General features: G+C 37.5%; 4 protein-coding genes across 4 annotated transcripts in view; 2 read left to right on the forward strand and 2 right to left on the reverse strand.

The window, feature by feature from the left end:
• The window catches only part of LOC140943810 (CCAAT/enhancer-binding protein zeta-like), a 28,808-nt gene extending 23,330 nt beyond the window's left edge, over positions 1 to 5,478 (reverse strand). The window contains exons 1-9 of the mRNA XM_073392922.1: positions 5,373 to 5,478; positions 5,152 to 5,238; positions 4,930 to 4,991; positions 4,293 to 4,572; positions 3,296 to 3,404; positions 3,049 to 3,149; positions 2,608 to 2,695; positions 2,015 to 2,082; positions 1,228 to 1,359 (exon numbers count right to left, since the gene is read on the reverse strand). Coding sequence (XP_073249023.1) covers positions 1,228 to 1,359; positions 2,015 to 2,082; positions 2,608 to 2,695; positions 3,049 to 3,149; positions 3,296 to 3,404; positions 4,293 to 4,572; positions 4,930 to 4,991; positions 5,152 to 5,238; positions 5,373 to 5,477 — 1,032 coding nt within the window. The 5' untranslated portion in view covers position 5,478. The remainder of the gene's footprint in view (positions 1 to 1,227; positions 1,360 to 2,014; positions 2,083 to 2,607; positions 2,696 to 3,048; positions 3,150 to 3,295; positions 3,405 to 4,292; positions 4,573 to 4,929; positions 4,992 to 5,151; positions 5,239 to 5,372) is intronic.
• Positions 1 to 27,728, forward strand: part of LOC140943801 (uncharacterized) — a 270,540-nt gene that overhangs the window by 178,365 nt on the left and 64,447 nt on the right. The gene's annotated exons all lie outside the window — the stretch shown is intronic.
• On the forward strand, positions 5,595 to 8,165 carry LOC140943786 (inositol-pentakisphosphate 2-kinase-like). The gene has a single exon (XM_073392895.1). The coding sequence runs from the start codon at positions 5,595 to 5,597 to the stop codon at positions 7,434 to 7,436; it is 1,842 nt and encodes a 613-aa protein (XP_073248996.1). The 3' UTR covers positions 7,437 to 8,165.
• LOC140943785 (glycogen phosphorylase, muscle form-like) overlaps positions 10,651 to 27,728 on the reverse strand; it is a 21,357-nt gene continuing 4,279 nt past the window's right edge. Inside the window, exons 4-21 of the mRNA XM_073392894.1 lie at positions 26,255 to 26,504; positions 24,881 to 24,963; positions 23,534 to 23,677; positions 22,878 to 22,970; positions 21,404 to 21,550; positions 20,788 to 20,951; positions 20,218 to 20,332; positions 18,436 to 18,537; positions 17,668 to 17,815; positions 16,654 to 16,712; positions 16,373 to 16,433; positions 15,738 to 15,818; positions 14,447 to 14,475; positions 13,904 to 13,954; positions 13,583 to 13,710; positions 12,837 to 12,971; positions 12,031 to 12,097; positions 10,651 to 11,593 (exon numbers count right to left, since the gene is read on the reverse strand). Of these exons, the coding sequence (XP_073248995.1) occupies positions 11,444 to 11,593; positions 12,031 to 12,097; positions 12,837 to 12,971; positions 13,583 to 13,710; positions 13,904 to 13,954; positions 14,447 to 14,475; positions 15,738 to 15,818; positions 16,373 to 16,433; positions 16,654 to 16,712; positions 17,668 to 17,815; positions 18,436 to 18,537; positions 20,218 to 20,332; positions 20,788 to 20,951; positions 21,404 to 21,550; positions 22,878 to 22,970; positions 23,534 to 23,677; positions 24,881 to 24,963; positions 26,255 to 26,504 (2,007 nt within the window). The 3' untranslated portion in view covers positions 10,651 to 11,443. The remainder of the gene's footprint in view (positions 11,594 to 12,030; positions 12,098 to 12,836; positions 12,972 to 13,582; positions 13,711 to 13,903; positions 13,955 to 14,446; positions 14,476 to 15,737; positions 15,819 to 16,372; positions 16,434 to 16,653; positions 16,713 to 17,667; positions 17,816 to 18,435; positions 18,538 to 20,217; positions 20,333 to 20,787; positions 20,952 to 21,403; positions 21,551 to 22,877; positions 22,971 to 23,533; positions 23,678 to 24,880; positions 24,964 to 26,254; positions 26,505 to 27,728) is intronic.

The following is a 27,728-nucleotide window of genomic DNA, read 5'->3' on the forward strand; positions in this document are numbered from 1 at the left end:
ACTCTTTCAGTCAAAATTTACTGGAAATGAAGTCTAGAGGAGCTCATTCAAGTTCAGAAAGGAAAAGAAAATTTGTCGTCGTGTGTCCTCCACAAAAACCACTCCTCATTTGAACACTCGCAAGGCGAGTATATACTAGATTCGTTTTTCCGACGCAATCTTTCGGCCCAAATCAAAAGCCAATTTACCTACGATACGATTTATTGGACGATCTTCCTACCTGAAGAAAACGCAAAAATAAATACAGGTCTACCATAGGGCCGATATTAAAAATTAAAGTAGGGCCGAGTTTTATGCCCACCAAAAAAGGTCTTTTTCACAAACACAAATTGACAAATTGACAAACCGACAAATTGTAACAGGTAAACCGACCTGTAATCTTGCAATGACGGCAACGAAATGTACCTAAAGTGTAATGCGCGTGCAGAGTCGTTTTGTTTTTGTTGTTGTTGTTGTTGTTGTTGTTGTTGTTTGCCACTCATTAGACTTGCTATTTATTTACTTATTAAAACGTATTTTATTTTTCAATTCTCGTTGCCGTCGCCCTGCTCGCGAAACGTAGCCTGTTATTAGTGTTCAGATAATGAGGAGCGGTGCGAAATGGAAACTGGTGGAGTGGGAGAAAAACGGAAGAGAGGGAGAGGGAGAGAACGAGAGCCTTTCTATCCCCCTATCAGTCAGGACTTTGTCACAAATAGTTATGGCGAGTCCTGGGACTCTTCTTGTGAAAAATCATGAGTCCCTGTTCAGAATCATTGAGCCCCAGTTAATCTGAAGACAAACTTCAAAACTCTGTACTACAGTTTACTGAAATAAAAATATACTCCTTCTATTGTAAAGCATGACAAAGACTAAAAGAAATAAGCATCGTTTAACAACAGCCACAAGAACAGCCACAGAAATCATACAAACAGGTTATTCTAAAAAAAATTCTTTAGATCGATCAATCGATCTTTGTGTGAGTGTCCTGAGGGACGCATGCCACAAATTATTTTGCGTCTTTGGGAATTTTTATGTGTCAGGGACACAGGACGCAGAGGTAACAAAATCACTGCCTTGTAACTCTTATAACGTCTGACGACGTTCTTTCTGCTCTGTTCTCTTCCTGCTGTCAGTTGTCTTTACTATCTGAACTGCAGGTGAAGTTCTACTCGAGGTGAAAGAGCACATAGAAAGCACAGTGCATTAATTATTCATTCCATATTTAAAATCCCTGGCATGGCTTACCTCAACAACTCCAATGTACTCCTTATATCTTTGTTTGAGTAATTCTTCAAAATGCCAGAGGATAAGACACCTGTCCCGTTCATCCCAGCCTCCTCCTTTGCTGACAATATCCACTAAAGACGCTAAAGATTGCTGAAACCAAAAACCAGATCGCAAACATACTTAACCTAACCCATCCGCTAAATAACATTAAAAATAAACATAGATTGACTTCAATAAGCGCGCACAAAGTCATGATTAACAAACGTGATTTAAAAAAATACATATTTAATTTCCATTGTAACTCCTTGTGATTGGCTACAATTCTCACCCCACTTTCTCAACAAATCAGAAGTTAAACTTCTGAATTGCCCCTTGCTGCCACATTGGTTTTCCCTGGCTACCTGTGCTTGCTTCAAAGATCCTGACTGATTCACTTGAATTTTCGTGTGCATTGTGAATGGCCAACAAGTTTGGTTTGGTTTGGTTTTCAGAAGGAACTCAACTGAAAAATGTGTGAAAATTTTCTCAATATGGAATTCTATTTGGGGATGCAGAAAGCATTCTGATTGCTTTTTCCAAGATAAATTTCGTATGCTCAGTCTTGCAATTTATCACAATAATTAACACAACAAAAAGAGTGGCACATTAAAAGGGAAAAGACCAAACAGGGAACCAAGCAGTCTTTATAATTGGGAAAACAACTGTGGTCTCTCAATTTGGATATTATTAATCAGGATGGTCCTTAAGTCATACTAACAAAAATAACAGTCTCATCATCCTTAATGGCAAATTTAAACTCACAAACCTGACCAAATGTTTTCAACTTGCGACTGTCTGGTAGCAGCAATGTCATCCAAAGTTCTTTCAACATGTCTGAGAATATGCAAGAAAAGGAACACAAATAAATCTCTCTTCTTACTTAAAGTAACCTTGCTAATAGTCGTTTTCATTTGTTTGGAATGGGCCAGAGGGCAGAGTCCTCGCAAAATGAAGCCTTCTTTTAAGAACATTTTCTCAAAAAGGAGCAGGGGGTAAGGTGGGGAGAGGGAGGCACGGGCCCACCCAGCCTCCTCATTCCTTCAGCTGTGACCACAGACACCCATAAATTCCAGATTCTAAACTAGTAGAGAAGGCTTTCATATTATATTCATATTTACATTCAACTTGTCTTCAAAACTAACTTAGTATGTTGCACATAACGACTGGAAATTGCATGAAACTACATCTTGTTCGCTTGGATGAAGCACTAGGTCTGGGGTCTGTGTTATCAAGGTCTTTATTCTCTAGACACCTGTACATCTAGATTCATTGTTTTTGTTCCTGAAGTCTTTTTCTAGCCACTCTTTACCCCTATCTCAGTTGCTAATAAAAGTTCTCTGTTACACCCACGCAACTAACCTACAGCTATAATACTCTCTCTTCTTCCTTTCTTCTTGGCCATGTTAATTAACATATCCAAAACTTTCAGACGATGTACAGCAGATTCCTATAAAATAAAACAAAATTGAAAGTATATGCATTGCAAACGACAGTTAGACTCCAAGCTATTGAAGTTCTGGACTCAGTGTTGAAACATTCAGCTCCTACATGTATCTTGCAACTAATGTCACAATTCAAACGTACATAACAAAAAATAAATAAATAAATTCAGAGACAGATATATAAGTTACACTTGGAAAAGCTAAGTTAATCAACAGTAAATGTGGTCATTTCGGACTACCTAGTTCATGAGAAAACCAAAGTGATAAAATTTTACAGTAAAAAATTAAAATAGGTAAACATATAAAACAATGAAGTAAGGATAGTAACATGACAATTATTATGGAAAAAAAAACTAACCTGTACTTGGATGGTAAGAGCAGCAACTTTATCTTTCAATGTCCCTGAGCTGACAACTGATCTTAACCACTGTGAATCTGATGATTTCTCTTTAGCTTTCACTGCAAGACAAGAGATGACCATGGCTTACTGTATTGCTGAACAATTCAATAGAATTTAAAAGTTTCAGTTCAAATAGACATTGCACATGGAGGAAAGACATGGAAAAGTTTAAAGATTGTTTTCAGCTTCACTGCTATGCACTAACTTTTTTCAAAGAGTCGAACTTCATTCGCCAGAAGTTCTGCTGCTTCCTCAGAGAGCTGGGTAACATCTGCAGGACTTGGAGGCAGTTGGGTGGTTTTCTCTTCCACAATCTACAGAAAAAATACTCATCAATTGCTTAAATAATTTACAGGGAAGGTTCTACTACTATGCTGCCACTCGTCAAAGTTTTGGACATTTTTTTAGAGGTTTCACACACACAACAATTTTTGTGGCATAAAAAATAGAACATAAGATGCTTGTTTTGGAAGTCAAAATGTGCATCTGAAAGATTCCCTTTTATTTACTCCTCAATGTTGCATGATTATGCCAGGCCCTGCAAAACATCTTCGATTTTGACTGCTTTTTTTAAACATTGACCCACCAAGCTTGCCTTGAACTTATCGGAAAAAAGCTAACAGATGTCAATAAATTTATCAATTCGACAAGAAAGCAGGTTGTTCATTCACTGTAAATATCTAATTCATGATCAGGGGGTCCCAAGGAAAATTCCTCCTTATTTTCTGAGGTGAGCATCAATCTGTCAATTCAGTCTTAGTAATAATAATAATAATAATCATAATAAAAAAAGCATCTCTGGTAAAAAATTTCCACCTTCTACCAGCAGTCTTAACAATGTAAAGTTTGTTAGCTACATGGACATTACTCCTAACTCTGGAACAATAAAAATCATGACTACAGGGGAGAAGGGGGGCGCACGTTACATGGAACATGGTAGCCCAAATATTTTAGCACAGAAAATACCGGTACATGTAAGGTAACCTAAAATCAATATTAAATAAAAGGGGCATGAGGAACAAGGCCCTAAAATTAGTATTTTAGTATAATCATGTCAAAACTACATGTAAATTCTCTCTTTGTTTTTCACAAAAAATACAATGCATAATTGGATGAACCTTGCAGTGAGTTGGCAGAAGTCATTTGGAAGTTTTTCCTGGCTCCCATCCTTCATGATTAAGATAATCCCTTGGAATACTTACCAGATCATACCACAGCCCACCAGGAGTAATAAGTAATTTTTCATGGGGACCCTGTCTCCTTTCAGGAAGGACCAGCTTCTTATCAGATGAAGGTACTTGGGCAACATTAGATAAAACTTTCTTAGAATCTGCAGATTGTTTCTGATTTGCATCACTTTTAGCTTTATTTTTCTTTTCCTTCTTTCTCTTTGGTTCTTTCTCATCAAGATTACTTTTAGGAATTTCTGTATTGCCAGGCTGGTTGCTTGATTTGTTATTTTTTTCTTCCCTAATGCTCTCTCTGTCAAAGGAAAAGAGACACACTAAATATTATTAATTATTGATCGAAGGGGAAGGTGGAAATATGGCATTACATGACTCCCATTGTCTTTCAAGACTAATTTATTTATTTATTCATTTATTTATTCATTATTAATGACAAATATATATAAATATATCATAAATATATCAATTTTTCAGCCCTTCGGACCTCAGTGAGGACTAAAAATAAGGGTGGGGCGGGGGGGGGGGGAGGGACAGGGGTGGGCCCTTCCCCTGGATCCACCACTGTTTTGATAGCTTGAACTAGACCTTGATTTTCTCTGGTTTCCCATGGCCAGGCACTTACAAGGGAATTCATTGACAAAATCGCACTTACTTGATATTTTCATCTTTGAAGTGAAGCTTGTCCAAGCCAAGTTCCTTTATGAATGACACTATCTAGAGGGCAAATAGTACATATTTTACTATCAGGTCGTCCATGCTTAACAAAACTTACAATTTTTAAACAATTTCAGTGTACAGTCTATACAGTTTAATTGATATTAACAAACAAAACTAACAAGTCCTCAAATATTTAGCTTAGACATTCTTCAGTTACCTCTTTTGTTTCTATAATTCCAGAATTCTCGTCACCAGCAACATAATCACCTGATACATCCAAGTCTTTAATCATTTCGAAATCATCCTGACACATATAGAAAAATATGAATTATAAACTCAAAACCAAATTTCCAGGTACGAACAACCAGATAAAGGATTTTCAATTCAGGAGTTGTTAGAATTGCATCTTGCGACCTCAAGAGAGCAAATGTCACGGACCTTATCTCCGCCTACTGCAAGCACATCTTCTAACGAAAAATCGTCTGGATTTTTTGACCTCGATTTCCTTTTTCTCTTGATATTCTGGGTCTTCTTGTCCGCCATATTTGAAATGTCCCACGTGGTACTGGTATTGCTGTCATGTATTCAACACGAAATATAACGTTAACTTCGTGCACTCATGTACGCGCCCATGAGGTGTACCACAATTTGTATTCCAACATGGCCGCTCACAGTTCTTTAGATATCCCGCCGAAAAATTTAAACGTCGTTGAGTACTTTAGCAATCCAAGGGATTGGACTTATCGTTGCGAAGGAGCTTGGACTATAGTGGTATCTTCTACTAAAGTGAGAAAAGTTCTGCGGCTAAGAAAGAAGGAATGTAAACAATCGTCTGGATTGAAAGATGAAGATTGTGTAAGGGAATCATGGCACAACCTTGATTTTATGAGACACGTTGTGACACCACTTATGGGACATCGCTATGTGCGTATTGGAGAGGTCGTTTCTATTCCACAAGATTTCATATTTGCAATGACTGAAATCTGCCAAGGTTATCGCCCAAAACACAGGTTGAATAAAGAAATTGATGGCAGTTGTTTTGTTGGTGTCGTTATGCCGGACTTCTGTTTCGTCTCAAATGACTCTCTGTCTTCTCCGCCCTCTAAAGAATCAGTGGGTATAACCGATGCTGAAAATCCAACTTTTTCAGTGGAGATCAAACCGAAATGCGGATTTCTCCCTGTTTCACCTTACATTGATCCAAGCAGAGACATAAAGTACTCTGTCTGCCATTACTGCATGTTACAGGCATCAAAGGTCAAAGAAGGGAGATATAAAAGAAAAAGCAAGTATTGCCCTTTGGATTTGTTTTCAAGAGAACCAAGAAGGGTCATATATTCTTTGGAATGCTTGGTTTCAGACCCACAAAATAACTTGCGTGTTTTCTGCAACGGCAAAGCAATGTTTACTGAAGAGTTGGTAAATGAAGCGATTCAGCTTGGTAAGGTGTGCTGTGCTGAAATGTACTTTGAAGAGATTTTACAGGAAATGGACAGTTCAGACAAAGATGTGATGGCAGTTGAAAAGAGTATAGATGGCGTGACAACAGGTAGCTACAACTTTGGGGATTGTGTGACTACAAACTGCGTCAAATGTGAAGAGGGTGCATCTGCAGACTGTACCAAATGTCAGGATTGTGTGAATAGAAAGTATGGAAGTTGCCAGGACAATGTGACTACAGAGGGCGGTGGGTCTGCGGCTGAAGGTCAGCAGGATGCTACAATAAAAGGTGTTCGTAAGGGAAAAAATACCGCAACTAAAGAGGGTCATAAATGTGGGACTGTGGGTATCTTAACTCAAAGATTCTTAGGCATTGTACTTGAAATCCTTATAAGTGACTCAAGGAAAGGAACAACATCACTGGGCCAAGTCAACAGATTACCAACTTCTCAGCAATGCAAAGGAAGCAAGTATTCCAAGTCAAAAAGCGATATACAAAGCATCTATAATTTCAATAACTTTCAGTTTGGACCTGGAGGAGTCTTGAAATGTCTCTTGTCTTTGCAGAAACTAGATGATATTGATGTAGAAGGAATTTATGAACTGTATAAGAAAGTCACCAGACATTTTGAGTGTAACCCTTGTGTCAGGGACAGACTGGGTGTCAATGGCCCTTACACTTCACCTCTGTGGAAATCAGTAGCTTCCATTAATGGAACTACCCACGGCTTATCACAAAGTACTTCCAGTGTTTCCTCTGAGACAGAGGAAACTTCAGTTTTGTACTCTGATTTTCAAGACAGTCATAATTTGCATGATGCAGTTCTTAGAATCTGTAAATTTGCTGTTGCGAGTACTGCAAAGGATTCATCCGTCATGATAGCATTTCAGAAAATACGAAACAAAAGTATGTCCACTGCATCAATGGTTGAAATGAGAGCTGGTGATATATTTCATTACAGTATTGATCTTGTTGACCTAGAACCAAAAGAATTTGACCGTGTCTTGAAATACTACAATGATAGCAAAAATGCTGTCGAGAACTATCTGGAGTACATTTAGGATGAGTAAAGGGGACATGTAGGGATTATTAATTTTAATAGATAGGCATACCAAAACATTTTCATTATTATTTCATTTTTCTTTTCAAGTTGGGAACTGGGATTTTAGACAGCTTTGATTGTACTGTGCATACAATCAATGCCAGAATATTGCCTTTGACATGGCAAGTGTATAGAAATTGAAGGTCGAACAAGCGGTGTGTTGAAGTTATTTAATTTTACTGTATTTAAAAATATTTAACCACACCTATTATGTTGTGAGAAAGTGCTCTCACTTTTACATTCTTAGCTATTCAGATTATGATTTCTTACTTACATCCTATTATTTATTTATCATTTTTGTAATTTTAGCCACACTGACACAATAAAGCCCCAAGGGCATCAAAACTTACTGTTCCACTCACAGTGAGTTCATAGGTACTATTTACTGTTAAGTGTTCTGGCTTACCATAGTACTCTAAAGAACAAGTGGCAGTTATTGCTTGTTTCAGGAAAGGAAATGCAAGCACAAGGTGTGCATATGGGCACAAGATGTGTAACCCAGAGGAGGCCATGAAAAAAAAACATCATTGTTCATGCTGTCCCTGCATATAATCTTTTTTTTTTTTTTAGCAAAAAGAAACTTCCCTTTGATGCTTTTCCTTTTCACAGTGGGCAAACGGGATGCCAAACGTGGCCACTTAGGAACTACTTTAGCAGTTTTTATCTGTTTGAGCTCAACATTTGCAGGATGGTGGAACTTTGTATTCCAAACAATCATGTTTTTTTGTTTTTTGATTTTAGCAGGTTTTGGCAGGAAAATGATGTCACAAGACAGCCAAATTTAAATAAACAGATGTGACAAAAATTTTTTGGAAAAACTGAATTGCTTTAGGAGAAACTTTAGCACTGGGCTCCCTTCAAAAAAGCCATCGTTTTGAAGGGAAACTAATGATGGCAATGTAAAGTGTCATCTAGCCTATGAACAGGTTCACTTATGGGGTATAGGTCAAAGAGAAAGTGAGAAAGCGTCCCTCACTATGTATTCTCAGGTTTACTTTAACAGACCCTTTTGTTTTTTTGAAGTAAGAAAATATCCATCAACACTGCAAGAGATAGCCTCCCACGCAGATGTTTTTAGGGGTTCGTCACACGCATGACAAAACCTCTAAGAACGTCTGCGTGGGAGGCTATGCGAGAGAGGGTATAAGTTTAAAGGTGATACATCCAAAGAGAGGGAAGATATAGATCCACAAAGCCATGAAATTTTACACATTTGTATGGTGGGGGTACAACCTTGTCCCCTTCCCCCCTCCAGCATACAAACATCCCCCACTATGTCAAATTCCACTACTTTGTGGAACTCTACCTTCCTTAGATTTCAACAAATCTCTTTCAAATTTGACAACTTAACAGATTCTACAGCTTTCTTTCCAGTCGTGTTGACTAATTTTCACCAACTAGTCACAGTCTGAGTCAAAAGTTAAAAAACCATGGAAGGGTATAATAATGCTGAAAAATAGGTGTTTAAGGACATGGAAATGGTTGAGGTAAAGGACCTAGATTTTCCTTTAATTATACAAGAACAATTAGCAACCAAAAAATTATTTCATCTAAGATTATTATTTTTTAATGCCATAATCACTTTCAAAAAAATATACACCTATCATTTATATCAGAATTATAATAAATTGTTAGGAAATAGGTTCTACCCTAAGATCAGAATAGCTTTAGATGAGCAGAACAGCAACTCCCGACTTATACATTTCTTTGCCGTCACTGCGCGACAACGACGTGAAAATACCAAATTTCACGTTTTGTGGAGGACATGAACACATGACAAAGAATTTCTTTTTCTTTTCCTGAACTTTGATAGTCTTTTAGAATTCAACCCCAGAAAAAATTGATAACATTTGACGAACTGAACGAGATGGGATAAGCGCGATAAAGTTTGAAGCAGTGCGAATTCACTTCTTAAGTGACATTTTCGTAGCCATCGCCATCATGGTTGCTTAAGCGCACTCTGATCGAGTAAGTCAGGGGGAAATTAAATGGTTAGCAAATTCTTTTGGTTCTGTTTTTGTCTTGTTCATGATGAAAGTCGCCGAAGGGCATGCTCGAAGTAGCCAGGAAAAATCCCAGGGATGTAGATTAGGAAAAGCTAAGGAGGCTCTTTTATTAATCAAGCCGGCTTTTTTACTCAACTGCACCTTCAAAATAATATTATTCCAGGTATTTGTTTATCAGATCAATTTGGGCCAGTGGTGAGCTCCTTTTAAGCCAGTGAAAAAAGCCGGCATCCGGCTCTTAGCGACATTCCTGAAATCCCTGGGCCCCAACCCTTAGTAATAGCCCTGAATACTCAAAACATGTACTGCTAATTCCACAATGTAAAGATTTTTAGCGTTACACCACATCTTTTGTGAGGAAAATTTAATTTACTAACCAAAATTTTCATCATTAAAGATTCAAAGGTTTGACACAAAAAAGCACTTGACCTGGCTGTTTGTCATATCCTAGCTAATGTTTTCACTTTTACCTAAAGATGTTGGTACTGTTAAATTTATAATTTTTAATAGCTAACATATTTCCACTAGGGGCATACCCTTGGGGGTTCAAGAAGTTCTGCACCACCCCCTCCCCCTCTTTTTTTGTTAGCATAAAATGGTTCTATTGAATTTTTCACTTGTTGCTCAGAGCACTTAAGAGTATTACAGATATACCTAACTTTGTTTAAGCCCCTCTGCCAACTGTAAAATTCATGAGTCTGCAACAGCAAGAAACCTACGGCATGACAGTGTACTAGCTACTACCCTACAGTTATTGTTTTTGCAAGTTAACCATCTTGCCTTTGGTAGTACCTATGAGTGATTTCTGTTTTCAATCTATGCAGAGATGATGATCTATCCTAATTGGGTTCTTTAAAGAAAACTCAGGGCGCTTTCCATTCAACAAAAATTCTGGTCTGAAATTTCGGAAATTCCACGTGCCCAATGGAACTGTACAATTATGTACATTCCAGTTGCACAGACCCGATCCAAGCCACTGTATGTTTGCTCACTGTTCTTGTAAACAAGATACAAAAGAGCAGTTCTGGGGACAACAATTTTCTGAAATGGAAAAAGGACATTTCAGTCCAACCAACCAAAATGACCAGACCAGTCAAAGAGGACCATCTTCAAAGCCGCTCCCAAATATTCCAGTCTGACCAATGCAAACAGAAATGGTCCATTCCATTTGATGTACCAACCGAAATGTACGGAATTTTGAGTTGAATGGAAAACACCCTTAGATTTCCATTTGACTTATTTAATACGAGTTGAACCCCTCCCTGATACCCCTTTGCAAAAAAGGCTGGGTGGGTATGCCCCTCCCACCCGTCGCCCAGAAAACTGCTCCACTAGCTTTAAAGCACGTTTTTCGGCAAAATCTCCAGGGGCAAATGGGTTAAAGCAATTCACGTGGTTTGCCCACTCTGACTACTTCTCTGGCCACCACTATGAATTTTTTTGCAAAAGGGGAGGGGGTTGAAAAGTTACAGTTTTTTAAACACATTTTCAATAACCTTAATCCTACTGGTGATACATGTACTAAGCAGTCATAATTACTAGTAACAAACACAAAACAATAATATTATTTACTAAAAACCCTTAAAGCCACAATATAACCATTTCTTATGGTACTGCTGGAGACAATTATTTTGTTCACTTATCAAGAAGACATTAATTTTCACCTTTGGTGATCATTTCATCATTCTCATGCCCTTTAAGTTTGATCAGGCAGTGTTACTGTTGGGAGAAATTGGATACTGGTCACTATTGAGGCTAAAAGGGTTAACTGAGATGAAACCCATAGGACCACAGGATTTACAATACTTTTCTTACTATTCATTCATTTTTCAAACCACAGATAAACCTAAAATATAACTTGCTGTTTTAACAACCACAACAATCAACAATTAAGAATGAGAGCACATTCCTCTGCCCTTTTCTTCTGTACAAAATACAGGGAAGCCAACTGAAGAGTTGCTTATTTAATGTTAACAGGCTTCACATCATTAACACCCATAGCTTTGACATTCCATATCTCCTCTGCATACTGCCTGATGGTTCTGTCACTAGAGAATTTGCCAGAGGATGCCACATTTAAGATAGCCATGGTGAACCAGTGATCTGGATCCTAGAAGAAAACATCATCACCATTATTTAAGAAGCATTCTATGGGGCTGAAGAAGATGAGCAGAGAGAACAGCCCCTACATCCATAATCTACCACTGAACTTACATCACATTTACAGATTTTAAGTTCTCAAAGATCTCACGACAGAAAGTACCTTTTCCCATAACCTAGGCTCAAGATAAAGAATGCTTACTGTATGTTACTGTATCATATCTAGGAATTAGAAGTCTGATTGTTCGCTGGTAATTGAAAATCAATGCACCATTCCTCACTTAAAATACAATGTCAACAAATCCAACATACAATGTAAGCTTATTTATAACCACAGAAGCATTTTGGTACGGCAAAATAATGATACTCTTTAATAATAATGTTTATTTCTAACTATTTTCATTATTACACTGATAAGCATGTATTAAAAAATGTTGTTATGCTTACCTCAAATGCCTCACTGACTCGCTCTTGACATTTAAGGTAGGCATCAAAATCAGCCATAAGAAGAAATCTGCAAAAGGAACAGAAAACACAACAAAACTGCAACTTTCTGAAAAACAGTGAAGGAAGATGTGCAAGGGTATGTGAACCCAGGGAAGGTGCAGAAGGCATAAATGAAAGCAGGAGGTCAGAGGGAGAGTAGGCAACTATTGAGGGGATTCGCATCGGATGCTATCGCATAAACCAGTTTAGTTTAAATGCTTCAGTCTGTTTAAGGGTACACGTAAAGCAGGACTGTTGCTAAAATTTCAAGTTCCCAAGTATTCACCACTTTGAGGTGTCGCACGAGACCAGGTTGAAATGGTTGTCAAAGTGCACTGTGGGACTGTTTTGGGGGACAAATTTGCCACCATGTCGAAATGCATCCCCCAAAACAGTCCCACAATGCCCCTGACAATCATCTCGACGTGATCTCCCGGGCGACCTCAAAGTGGCAAAATGCAATAAGTAGGAGGGGAATAGTACAGTTCGGAGCTTCTCTTGGTTCTATTTTCTTTTTGTTTCCTATAAGAGTAGCTGGGGCTCACATTCATAATAGCCGCAGAAAGTTTTCAGCTCCTGGATCCTAGGGACAGCTCTGGTAAAGGTTAAAGGTAAAGAATCCTTATTTTACATCAGTAGCACAAACTAGTCATCTGACTTAAGACCTCCTTCACGTACACAAAAGGCACACACACACACTAACCAACTGTGCTAATCCTTCCAATCCTCCTCAAGAATATATTATTAGGATCTATGTTCTAACTAACCTGTCATGATGAAGCAAAGAATTGACAATGTCTTGAAAAACACCAGGTTCACTAGGTGAGAAGTAGTTATCTCTGATCTGGTTGATAGCTTTCCTGAGCTCACTGTTGTTTTCATAATAATCCATTGCTCTGTAGCTAAACAAGAGACATTACAGAAAAACATTGATTCTATGTGTAAAAAACTTCACAGGAGGCATTTAAGCACATCCAAGTACTGTAATAAAATTATAGTAAAGTTGCCCTCACAGTCGGAGGCACACATATCTTGAAAGCCCTGTTAATCATTAAAGTTAAGACCTACTTATATTGCAATATTAAAGTCAATAAAAAAATCACAGCAACAATAATTGTGTCCAACGGATGCATTCCTAATCTGTGATCACTCATGAAATGTTTCTCTGTAACAGGGGCCTTTCCTCCGCCAGGAACTGGTATTTATGTTCTTATTCGGTTTCAAAGATTTAGCCTTTTTTGCACAAAAATCATGTGAATGGTCCAATGAAATCACTGTCGGACGCAGTCCCCTAAATTTCAATTACTACTAGTAATAATAAATAAGTACATGCAAGAACTATAAAATATTATTTCTAATTAGTGTCAATTACTCATGTGTTGTTTAGCAGGCACTGGAGTTGGAGAAACTTTTGAATAATTATAAATCCAAAACAATTCCAGCACTGTAACTAACAGTAACAATGTCCTAAATCAGTATTATCGTTGCAGAAAATTGGTAAAAAGTTGCTTACCCTTTTGCTCTGAGGGCATCCACCTCTTCAACTGTCATACCAAAGATGAAAATGTTCTCGCTTCCCATCTCTTCTTTCATTTCAACATTGGCTCCATCCAGGGTACCAATAGTTAAGGCTCCATTCATCTAAAATGCACACAAGGCAAAGTTCAGCAACTTATTGTGGCGAGATTTTTATCCTGGGTAATGATTTTTATAACCATTAATTGAAACAAAATTGACTGAGGAGAAAATCGTAAGTTTATCTAATACTATTCGTACTCTATGATCACGATCATGATCATGATCATTATTTTTTTCAGCATTGTCATAATCTTACCATGAATTTCATGTTTCCAGTTCCAGAAGCTTCTGTGCCTGCCAAGGATATCTGCAATTTTCCGGTTTAAAAAAAACAACAATAACACAACAATTAAATTAAAGTGTTGATAATGATTCTTAATACGATTCAACCTTAACATTCACTTCTCAGCCACCCATAAAAACCCATTTGGAACCCCACCCTTGTACTGCTTGTGATATCACCTTTTACTTTAAAAATGAGCAAGATTCAGTCAGGCAGGTCACTGCCAGTTACATTATAATGAAAAAGAAATCATTCATGTAAATTTTGACCTGAGAAAACCAACAAAAATCTTGTTCCACTAAACCCCTACACTTCCTTTGAAATAATTAAAGTATAACATCAACCAATCAGCACTTCTTCACCAGATTCCACCCTTAATCTACACCATCAGTATGGAATTTTTGGGGCTGAATCACAAATATCTCTCCAGTGAAATGTCCCTGGCAGCAAGGAGCCAGGGGAAACTGCTGTCATAGGATAGCGAAATAGAGATAAATATGAACTCTCATTTCTTACCTGTTCAGACAAGTCAGCAGCAGGAATCACTGAATGACAGTTAAGGAAATATGGCAAACTATTATTAACTGAGTCCCAATGGATTTCTTAAACAACATTTACAGTGTATCTAACTCCAAACAATTCTTACAATCACCACTGACATGTAGTTAAAGAAAAATGGAATTCCAGAATTAATTGGAATTTCCAATTAATTTCCAAGACTTCCTTCCAAGAGGGAGATAAGGATATTTTCTGGAATTGATCACCTTAAATATTTCCCCTAGAGAAACATAATTGAAATTACTTGCTAAATGGATACGACAAAAATCAACAAAGGAAGGGAAGGAACTTTCACAGACCACAACATAAAATAATAGTATTGAGTCAAAAGTGTTAAACAGTTAATTTAATATTAATACCTATTGTGCCCTTATAAATTTTCTAAAATCAAGGGACTCAAGTTCATCACTGATGATTAGAGTTCAAGAAACACCTGAACTGTATTTTCCAGCAAGGCACACATCACACACCTGCTTACCCTGGTTTGCATCCCGAAAGGGGGGGTACTTTAGGAATTTCTGGGTCGGGATGTGCCGCTGGGACCCTGGAACCCTTAACCTATCCCAGAGCTAGTTCAGCTAAATTTTGCTACCCTATACTAGAGTAAACTCCCCAAGTCCCCCCTATCCTAGAGTAGCTGTTTCCCTAGTCTAGATAAAATCTTCAGCCAACTGATCAGTTTGCTGAGAAATGATACCCTATTCTAGACCCAAATGTTCTGATGTATATACTCTATCCTAGAGTAAACTGCTTGAAAACCATACCCTTTACAGCAGCCCATACCTATATAGCCCATATATGGCAGTACCCCCCCCCCCCCCCCCCCCCGGGGTTTGCATACACTGAGAAAATCCCAAATGACTGCGCATCCCTGGAGGAAAATCCAGAAAAATTGGGAATGTTTCTATTCAGTGTGATGACACCGATTTCTGTTATGACAGTCTGAGATAATGCCCAGCAATAAATGATAAAACTTGAACAGTTGGCAATAGATTTTGTTCAGTACAACTCCTCTTATTGCTTGGATCCAGAGTATTCCTCCTCATAAAACAAAACTGGCATCTTTGTATGGACTCAGAGATTTTCCTCAACAAGTAAAATCTTTGGGGAAGAGCAGAAATACTCAATCACCTTGAATTTTCCCAGCATAATTTTATCAACACATCCACCTTCTTTATAACATAAAGTACAAAGGGCAAGAATACAAGATTACACATTGTGCTTATATATGCGAGTTCTCAAAGGATACCCTTCTCAGCAAGAGACACTCTGTAGTTGTCGAGGAACACAAGCTTGAGTTTGTCTCCAATGATTGGATCATTGTTTATCACTAAACAGTACAAAATACAAGAATATTTCAGCTACCTGAATTCTCATGTACTGAATACATTGTAAAGAAGAACAAATAATGAAGAGGCTACATTTTAAGCTGCCAAGCTGATTGATCTAATGGAATCTTTTCAGATTGCTGGTATAAAATCCACACTTTCAGAACCTCTGGTCCCAGTTGTTCTAAAGGTGGAAAAGTGCTATTCACTGGATAAATCTCTGACTTTCCTAAAATTTGTCCACTGGATAGTAAATATCCATTGGGTAGATAAATCAATGCTTTCCTACGTTTGAACAACAGTGGCAAGGTTAGCAAAGATGAATTAGGGAAATTATAATACTGATTCAAAAAAATTAATGACAGGCCTAGGAATACAACAAAAATCACTGGCAAATAGGTAGACTGAAAATTGAATTTGGCATTTGTATAACTTATTGTGACAAATTGGATCTTAGGGGTTATAATCTGCTCTTCAATCTGCATAATTCGTCATAATTATTATACTTCAGCCTCAGTGTTACATGTAGCTACTGTAAAAAGCAGAAAATGCAAACCTCTGGCAATACAGTTAAAGAGTTTAATGATCAGTTTGGCCATGTAGTAGCCTGGTGCAGCCTGTTTAACAGAAAAGAAACAGGTTATGAAATGTATTGACGGCTAGACTTAATAATAGCAGCACTTTGCCCTATTGAGTCTACTTTTATTCTAGAAGTATAGGGAAATACACTTAACAGCAAAACAGAAAATAATGAACAAATGAATGAACAAACAAAAGAAAGAAAGAATGAATGGCATGTATGATTTGTTCAGTGAGCACAGTGAAATAAACACATACCTTTCCTCCAATCATGACAGTGCGAGGAACAAAGTCCATGTTAGGATTTGCTTTAAGCCCTGCATATAAAACAGAGTGCAGTTAAGTTATAATGCCGATTCTCTTTTGCCAGAAACCTTCCTAATAATGACAACCTTAACCCATTCACACCAGTACCACCCGCTACCACCCACAGGAGCCAGGAACCGCTTGCAGGATCCACATCCCTTCAACCACTTGTGATGTCATCAGTTTTGACAGTCAAGGACAACTTTAAATTTTGTCTGCTTACTTGTGCAGAGTGAAGGTGTGTTTCAAACCATACCTGAATGAGCACAATTCAGTCAAGGAGGCCAGAGAAAAAGGCGAAAAAAGAAACATGGAAAGTTGGCCCGAAAATTCCCATGAAAATCTTGTTCCAATACCTTCCAAACTTTGTTTTCAACTAATCCTGGTAAGATCCTAAAACCTTTCCAAAATCTTTTCCAACCGAAATGAAGCCTGCTAATTAATGACCAGCAAAAGACAAAAAACAATGAGGCTAGAAAAGTGAAACAAGAGGGGAGTCAAGGAGAGAAAGCGAAAGAAAAAAGTCAGGACTTCTGTGTCATTTTTAAACCCAAAAACTATCTTGGAATTTTTTTTTCCAAGTTAATATTTTGCACCTGGATTAGAAGGCCACAAAGTGTACGACCTACAAACTGCTTCATCGTATAAGTTTTAGCCCTTCATAGCCAAACAGAAAAAAACGTCTCAACTGGCTTCAAAACAAGTTTTTTGGCAAAATTCTGAGGGGTGAATAGCAAAAATCTATCAAAGATGGTCCCTTAATGCTGGACTTAATGGTGTCAAGCTAAGAGAGAGTTTATTATTAACTTAGCAACTGCACCACCACCAACTTTTAGCCCATCTTGTACGAGCAAATAATGGGGAATTTCCAGCAATTGAAAGATCAAGGATAGGTCAAAGTCATGAAAAGTTTAATTTACTAATTAATTAACTAATTAATAAGTTGTTAATCAATGATAAACTCACTATTGTACAGCACAATAACATGAAGGCAGTTCATCAGCTGTCTCTTGTACTCATGAATCCTCTTTACTTGGACATCAAAAATTGAGTTCACATTCACCTCAACTTTATACTCCCGCTTGATGAAGTCTGCAAGTCTTATCTTGTTTTCCTAAAGAATAAAAAGATCAACAGGCAACATATCAGTAATATCAGTATCCAGCTGCCATAAATTCTATCTTCTTTCTCAGATTTCTACAGGAAAAATGCTTTAGTAAATATAAACATTTCCTGCATGATATTTGTTTGTTATGCAACTTCCAAAAACTCCCTCACATTATTTTTACAATTAGTTTATGAGCATTAATTTCTGGCCTGGCAAACTAGTTTCAAGGCTATTAATTTACAAGCATAGCCAAGAAGTTGAGCTCAGGACTAGACATAACTCCCGCTAGTAATCAGGGCAAGACATCGACTTGGCAAGACATAAACTTGGACCATCTCAGCTGCAAGACCAGTGGGTCACAAATTAAATACTGCCATCTATAAGGTGACATACAGAGGGGAGGTGGAGTGGCCGAGCAGTTGGAGTGCTGGCACTGCAATCTGGAAGCCCCGAGTTCAATCCCCACCCTAAACACCAGCTGGATTTGTTATTGGTACATGTAGTCTCAAGACTAATTCCTTAGCAATGCTTGTAGATTCTTATGCTAATTTCAAGTATTTGTTTCAGTTCCTATTTGCCTTTTCCTATTGTGCTACAACTATAAAGTCATTTTTTTTCTTAATTACCTGCTTGCTTCTCATAAAAGCATGCTTGAAGTTCTTGTCTTTGACAAACTTTTCCAACCTTCTAAGCTTCGATAAGTCAGTTATCCATTCCTCACCAATTTTCTGCAGGAAATTACGTATAAAAATAATTATTTCAAATGAAATAATTTTACACTTAACTTCTGTTTTGTTAGAGTTAGAAGAAGGAGTAAAACACAAACTTGTAAGTAGCAATCTGATGTTTGACCTTTGTATTAACAAGCAGCATAATATATTTTTTTTTGTCCCTAAAAAACACACTGTCCATATTGCAACAAAGAAGGAATTTGCCTCATGCCCCAACCCTGAAGTGGATTTTGAAAAATTTATCCACCTGAAATTGACTCCACTCTCTTATAATGGAAATTCTTTGTCTTTTGCACACAAATCAGCAAGCAAAAGTAATATTAGCATCAGTCAAATCTAAAGCAAATACAGGGCTGTGAGCACTAGCAGTGTCCGGTAGCCCTTAGCAACTACTTTTGCTCGTGGGCGACTATAAAATGTTACTTTTTCGATAGAAATAATAAGCTGAGCACCAAGGATTTCACAGGTTCAGCGAACTGGGCTCCCCTCAATTTTTCTTAGAGCACAACCTTGACATAAGTATTTGATGGTTAAAGGACAATGTCTAACTCAAGTTTGCCCCACGCCTTTAATACAAATTGTACATATGTGTAATGTCAGACAAAAAAAATATTCAAAAACTGAAGATATGAATAATATAGTTGAACCTCGATTATATGGACACGTTGGGACTTGAGTAAATAGTCTGGATAATCAAAAGTCTGGATAACTGAAAATGTGAATATTAATGAGACAATAATGTAGACATAGGGAATAAAGAAAACAAAATTTTATTGTAAATTAACTCCTACTTGAATTTATCAGTATTCATGTATTTTTAATCCCTTGCTCATCTCAATGCCATCAGTGAATTTCAGGATGTTCTCTTTGTTTTTGCATATATCTGAGATCTGATTTTTTTGCGTATATCTTGCTGATTTTAAACTCGAGTGCCAAATTTGTTCCTTTTTCGCCTTTCTCCAAACGTGAAATAATAATTGTTTGCTTGTCCTTTATCTAGAGAACAGACTACTTTCATTGCAAAGACATAGCTGTGATCTGAGTTTACGATCGATTGGTCTTGTGTTTACATAAATACCAACGTGGAATCAAGCATGACATTCCCTTAGCAACATAACAATATGGAGCCAATCAGAATTCAGATGAACAATTATTGCTCATCTAGTGCCGCTCGCACTTTTTCAAAGAGAAACAACTTAAAACAGTGTTTTGAACCACGTTTGGAAAGATTAATGAACTTTTAATTGTTTCAATTTCTCAAGATCACATCTCACTAATTTCATGAAAAAAACCAGGACAAGGGAAACAAGTCCAGATAATCAAAAAGTCCAGATAATCGAGGTACGGATAATCAAGGTTTGACTGTACTTTTAAAAAGCATGCATTTGGTTATTGTAATTGTAAGCAGGATGCAGAAGAGTGGTACTGGGAATAAGAATTTTTGTCAAATGGAAAGGGACATATCCAACCAACCAAAATGCCAGATCAGTGCAAGTATTCCAAGTGAACACTCCAGTCAAACCAACCAAACTGAAACGGTTCATTCCATTTGACTTTATAAAAAAAATTCCAGAATTTAAGGGTGAATGGAAAGCACCCTGTTTCACCCCCTCCACTCTGTGAATTCCAGAAATCCAAGGCATCTGAACCCTCTCCTGCAAATAAACAGTACCTCACCTCACAGATAAGATCTGACAATCCAGGATTGCAGAGTAGAAGCCATCGACGAGGTGTTACACCATTAGTTTTGTTCTGAAACTTTTCTGGGTACATTTCATAGAAGTCTTTAAAACTGAAAAGGAACCAAATAACATTACACTTTTACACATTTTATAACTTAATTTCAAAACAAGAAAAATTTAAATCAGACAGCAATATAAAAATTATGTTCCCTCTAGGTGAGGAAAAAATACAATAAGAGTAAATCAATGGATTGGTGTTTTGCAGCCATCAGTCACTCTTACTAGTAAACCTCTCTGGAAAAAAAAGTTGTTTTGTATAACCTCAAAAGACCATGTCTGTGGGATTTAATTGGCATAAAAATTATTTCAATCCATTTCAATGTTTGTTTTCTTTTTGAAAGGTTCACATATTGTTGTCACAATTATAGACTCGTAAGACAAGAACTTATACCACATACGACTATGATTGACCTGGCAGCAAAAAACACACAATCTTCAGTTAATTTTTATAGTTTTGAGTTCATGCATTATTTAAAAGGCACAGTAACAATCCAACGATACATACATAGTTGTCGTCAGTAGCTGTGAATGTAATGCAGCCACACCATTGATTGCATGAGAACCAACAATGCACAAATGTGACATGTTAATGCGCTTTTCAGGACCCTCTTCCACCAGAGACATCCGACGCATCCTGTCCATGTCACCCGGCCATTTTTCTGTCACTTTCTGATAAAACAAACAAACAAAGCAACCACATCAGCCACAATATTGACAAGTGAGGTATGGAATAAGATACAACTGTATAAGATTATAAATAATACTCCATGGAAAGTGTACGTGTATGGTATTTACGCACGAGCTGTTGACGTACCAGTAATCAAACAAGTGCGCCCAGCGAACGAGTGAGATCTCTGGTACACAAACACAAGTGCATAAATACTGTACAAAGCACTTTCCATGTGGTATTGTGTTTCTTATAAAAATACTGAGACATTCATCATTTTTCCATCCCTTTATTTCAAATCTTTCCAAATGCTTACATGCTTAAAATTTAATCAGTGTGTACTAAAGTGGCAACTTTAATTTGCTGCTACACACTGCAAAATGACAATTACAAGAAAATGAAGTAGTAATATAAACAAACATTCAGTTTTCAATGTCTAAAAAATCAAAGTTACCTTCAGGAATAAGGAATTGATTTCAAAGATAATCTGAAGGTGCCGTGGCAGAATGTATTCCAGCATGTGCACAGGCCACCTCTCCAATGCTTCAGGGAGGACTGTGTGGTTGGTGTAACTGAAGGTCTTTACACAGAGGTTCCAAGCCTAAAAAATGAAACCATTGTAAAGTGCAGTCATGTTAAACACAAAGCCTGGCTGACAAGAGGTGCAGGCCATGGCCATTCACTTCAAATCAAATGTACAGCTGTAGTATCACTTTAAGGCACAGATGATATGACGATGGTCAGTTTTACAAAATTGTTTTATCGGTATCTCACACCAAGGCTGCAATAATTATTTGTGAAGATTTCACATTATTGGTATACGCAATTAATAGGTGAGTAAATAAATAGCTAGATCTAGTTCTTTTGCTTTTGTTTTCTATGAAAATAGAAGGGGCCCTGCTCATACTTGTAATATATACCCTTTCAGTCCAAATATTGACCAACGTCAATTTTCTCCCAACGATATACATAGATTGTCAAGAGCAAAGTCTATGAGAATTAATAAAATGATTACAAAGAGAAAAATCTTTGATCTTTTATCAAATTCTCTCAACTAATTTCTAAAGGAATTATAAGTAGATCAGTCTGGAGAATTTGTATACATGTAGGTATTGGTGCTCCCCAGATCCTGGCCCTCAAGTTTGTGCAAGCTGCAGATAATCATTAAACACAGTTGTCTTCAAAGAATCTTTGGTATTAGTGACTTTTGGTGAAAGTTTAACAGAGGGGCAGGCATTGAGAAATGCTAGGCCTGGACACACAGGACAAGTTGAAAAAACTGCGAGGCAAATGCTTTATTTCTGTCTATTTTATAGGTACTTTTCAATTACCTACACGAAATGCACTATAAGAAATCATACCCTCAGATCTTTATGAATTCACGATAATTAACACAACTCATGCATGAATGTAACCAGAAAAAAAGACATGATAGTAATAATCATGTACCGTATTTTTTCGCTTATAAGGCACAGGATTTTTTCAAAGAAAGTCTGCTTGATAGCTCTAAATCTGTTGTAATTTCGGGGTGCGTCTTATAACCGAGTATCTTCGGGCAACAAAACAAAATTAAGTTTGACAACTTAGAAAAATCGTGTTGAAAAGTTGGGGGTGCGTCTTAAGTGTGCCTTATGACCGAAAAAATACAGTAACTGAGTTTCAACTGTGCCCTTCTGTTTAGGACCTCCTTGAAAAAACCATTCCCATAGGCAGGGAACCCTTCTTCTGTGTCACCAGGCATAAACCACATGCCAAGTTTTACTAACAAAGAACTCACTAAATTCCAAGTACACTGGTCACTCGTACTAAGCGAAAAAAAAAAAGAAAGAAAGAGGTGCCTAGAACATGCAGCATATGACCAGGCACAACTTACATGTATACAAGGGAGCATCCACAGATATAAGAGTAATAATTTTTTCTTTACTTACCTTGTCCCATGTGAGACCTTCCTTGTCCACAAATATCCTCATTAATTCAGGAATGGCCAGAGAAGGATGGGTGTCATTGAGCTGAATGGCAACCTATCAAGTACAGCATACACGTATCACATTTTTAGATTCAATACCTACAATCCTGGACAAAAGTCCACAGTAATACATTATTCATAATTTCTGGGTTCGCTCATAAAATGTGCATTTTGAGAATGCACATTTTTGTTTGGGCCCTTTCCTAGGCTAAAATGACTAGATGGGACTTTTTTCAAGCCACTTGCACGAGCGCCCCGTGTCTCATATGATAATCAGTGGGCCCTAAAACTTGAACTTGCTTACACCGTAAATGTATGACGGAGGTTTCAATTTTGCAGAAAACATGACAAAACTATCAGAACAGTTAACAAAACAATCATGGTCTGGTCTGTTAGCAAGATATAGTACTATCATTCTTAACAATTATTTTTGATTTGAATATTATTTAATTTTAGGCTCAAAAAGTCAATGGGACTTTTGAGAAACAGACCCCTGGCAACTTGAAATCTTAGTAACAGCCCTGATATGATTGAGCCTGGAACCAAAACATGCCCAGAATGGTACGTATATTTTTTTGATAATATTTTTTAATAAAAAATTATTTTTTCTACACTTACTTTGTCAGGAAAGTCCTCAAAGGTGGTCCTCACAGCTTCTTTGGAGCCAAATTTAGGAGCTTTGTACCTTCTAACAATGTCTGACAGAGTGGCAGAGACCATGAAGTACTGCTGCTTCAGTCGCAGCTCCTTCCCTTCAAAAAACTGCAAAGATAATAAGGTAATTAGTGTATTAAAAAAATTAATATGCTAATCACAAGATTTGTGATTCAACAACAACCTCCACAGCTCTAGGGCTGATCAAGTTCTTCACAAAAAACAAGTTTAATTTGGAGTTTCAATTTCTTGTTTCCTCTTAAGCGATAAAATTAAGATAGCTTGCACGGGGCTCTCAGTCAACACGGATGAGCGAAAAAAGTAAGAAAAGAGTAGGGGAGAGCTTGTAAGCACCTTTTCAAAAATTCCTCAATCTGAATATTTACTAATCAATCCCTGTCAAAATGTCAAATGTCAAAACGTCAAAAGGCACAGTGTAGGAGGTGTTCACATGCTCGACCAGGGCTGTCAATGAGGGCCGCGCCGGTAGCTGGCCAAAACCGCCAGCTAGGTGTCTGTCCTTAGCCGGCTACTTTCATCTCCTTCTACCATAACTGCTAACAAAAAATAAGCACCATCGAATAAAATTGTAAAGCATCTGTGTTCCAGTTTTGAATGACATTGAATGCATATTTAAACAGGATTAGATCTGTGAAACGTTCGAACCGTGCGATGTCATGGAATGCCTGCGACATTTCGAAGGCATTGTTCCAAGTGTTGCAAGTATTCTGACGAAACAATATAGCATCCGTGATGGAAAATACCTCTTGAAAACCCTTGGAAATGCCATTTCTGAGACTCAAAAGACTCACAATGTCCCTCGATGCCTCAGCCCTCAAGAACTTCGGCCTTTGGTGCAAGTTTCAAAATCATCTACTATTCATTATCAGCCTGCTACTTGAAAACTTTTTGACAGCCCTGTTGACATGTTTGTTAGACTCTGTATGCGCAAAGCCAAATGATTCATGTAAGTGTTGAAGTTGACTGTCAGGAGCTGGTATACTGGAATGATATATTGAAAACGATAATTACAGACTCTACTAAGTCATCTCTCCCCAATCCCGTTTTCATTCAACTACAGATAGGCTCCAAGCAATAAGATTATCACTACAATATAAGGTATTGTATCTTACATATGGAAAATAAAATTAACCCAGTGAAAGATTTTCAAACCATAAAAAATTGAGTAATGACATGCATTCATGCACACAGCTGTGCATTAGTTAACATTTTAACCAGTACTACGTAAAATTAAATAATTATTGTACTTCCAAGTCACTGATAATAATTACAGATTACTTAGAATCTTACATTGTCATTTGGGTATAAAACTCGCGAGATATTTTCAGCCACGTTCCTGTCCAAAACAGCCTTGATATAGTCTCCTCCATTAACTGAAGAAAAAAACAAAAACAACACTTTGTTCTCATTACAGACAAGAAGATGACACATCTGCACAGAAAAGCATGTAATAATAAATGAAGCAATGTCATGCAATTTAGCCAAATTCAGCCACTACTGGTCACCAAATTCCAAGAGTGGAATTAGGGTTCCCCTCAAAATGTACAATGTAAACAATTCAATTAGGCTACAAAAGGGTAGATTAAAAGGCAGCTTTTCACTTGGCACAGCTGCATTTCAGGGAAAGTAGGTTCATCCTCTTTCTAGTGAGAAATAGAGAGCTTAAGTAGCAACGAAGGCTACGAAAACATCGCTTAAAAAGTGAATTCATGCTACTTTGCACTTTATCGCGCTTATTTCAACTTGTTCAATTCGTCAAATGATGGCAAATTTTTCTGGAGTTGAATTCGAAAAGACTATATTGAAGTTCAGGAAAAGAAAAAGAAAGTTGTTGTCCTGTGTTCACGTCCTTGACAAAAGATGAAATTATGCACTTTCACATTGCAGTCGTGTAGCGATAGCAAAGAAATCAGTTATTGTTTAGCCAATCTCAACCTACTGCTTTTTCACTGTTCATTGCTGTTGCCGTTGCGTAAGCTCCCTAATAATTTAATTTTGGGGCAACCTGAATGGTGCATTAATTTTCAGTGAATTTGAACAAATTTTAGCCATCAAAATGGCACCTATACAGGGTTTTCAATAAGGGCCAGCAGCTGGTGAAATTCACCAGCTATTTCACATGAACTCACTACCTACTTTTCTTTGGAAATTACCCCAGTTTTTTCAAATAACATGATTTAAAACAGATACTAAAACAACCAATGGTTAATAGCTTAATTGGCAAGAAGAGATAAATTTAAAAAGTACATGTAGAGTATTCATGTGCTGTCACTGAATAAAAAGCCAAAATTTAATGATGTCTGTACTCGGTTCAAAAACTCTAATTCTTGCATTTTATGCCTTCTAAGAAGCCCAGATTTCAAAATTTTTCCTGGGGGGAACGCTGCTGGACCCCCCAAGAAACTTGCGCCTTCAAGCGCAAGTTTTTTCCACTCCAAAGCTTTTGCCACCTACAGTGTACTTAAAACCTTATTGAAAACCCTGCCTTTATTTACCTGACATTTACTTTACTGTTTGTTTTTATTGAACTTTGAAGTTCAATTTACAGTTCAGTTTTAAGGTTCAATGGACACAACAAAGCCTTGTAGACCCAAAGGACCAATGTATATATTATTTAATGATACAATTTATTGGATAACAGCATGTATATAAAAAAATACTCACAGTATGAGAGATCAAAACTCTTCGGTGATTTTGCAGCCCAAAGCCTCATGGTGTTACATGTGTTGTTGTTATATCCAGGAATTGGCTGATCATACGGCATGGCAAAAGTGGTGATGGTGTCCACCCAGCGATGGGTCTTTCCACTGGCATCTGACTCTACCCTACCATAAAACTCAACAGGAATCAGGTACTCTGGTCTGGCTTTTTCCCAAGGGTTTCCAAACTTAAGCCAGTCATCTGGCAACTCCATCTACAATCAAAGCAAAACTGTTGTTAGCTTATTAACCTACAAATACGTACAACTGTCTCTATTTGCCCCTTGCAGGGACGTGTTGTAGGAGTGATGTCTGCACTTCTGTAATTGTCTCCTCTGAACCACGCTAGCAGCAAAGAGGGAGAAGAGTTGGCTGTATTCGCAGGCTATTACAGTCAAACTGACAAAACCGTGAACACTTGGAATTTTTCAGGAATGTTTATTGTGTTACAACCAATCACAGCAAAGATCAGGACATGCGAACTAGCCACAAACTAATTAATGTTCTTGCTTGCAGTTTAGTTTCTCTTCCCCAATTGGCTTTTTTTTTGCAACACTATAACATTCCAGAAGTATATCTGGTGTTCAGAGTTTTCCTGATTTGACTGTAACTAATAAAAATAAGAAAGCGACCCTCAATGCTATCAATTCAAATTGGTAGGTTGAATCTGGCTTTACAATAAATTCAATGGGTTTAAATATACTTTAGAGTAATGATACAATACACAGATAATGGTGTACAGTAACTACTGAAGACAGGTCTATGCATTTTTCTCCTCTGTGTAGGTAATAGCCAGGGCTGTCAAAAAGTTTTTAAGTAGCAGGCTGATAATGAATAGTAGGCGGCTTTAGAACTCACACCAAAGGCACAAGTTCTTGAGGGCCAAGACATCTAGTGACATTTTGAAATTTAGAGTCTCAGAAATGGTGTTTCCCGGGGTTTCCAAGAGGTATTTTACACCACAGATGCCATGTTGTTTCGTCAGAATACACACAAGACTGGGAACAATGCCGTCGAAATGCGTTCCAAGACATGGAATGTTTCACAGATCCAAACCTGTTTGCATAATTATGCATTCAATGTCATTCAAAACTGGGAAATGGATGCTTTACAATTTATTATTATTAATTTAATTTATTCAATGGTGCTTACTTTGTTAGCAGTAAGTGTTATGGTAGAAGAAGATGAAAGTAGCCGGCTAAGGATAGCAAACTAGCCAGCGGTTTTGGCCGGCTACCGGACCTTATTGACAGCCCTGAATAGCAGGAGTCCACAACCAGGACTGTAGTCCCCCATGTGCTGCCTAACCCAAATGATAGTCACAACAGTGTCTATTTGTGAATGGGATAATGGCTGTTTTAATGATACAGACATTAAAGTCACCTGGATGTATTTAACGTCTGAGATTTTTGTCCCAAGAGACCTTTCCCGCATTGCTA

This window comes from Porites lutea, chromosome 7 (assembly GCF_958299795.1).
Source record: "Porites lutea chromosome 7, jaPorLute2.1, whole genome shotgun sequence".
Lineage (NCBI taxonomy): Eukaryota > Metazoa > Cnidaria > Anthozoa > Scleractinia > Poritidae > Porites > Porites lutea.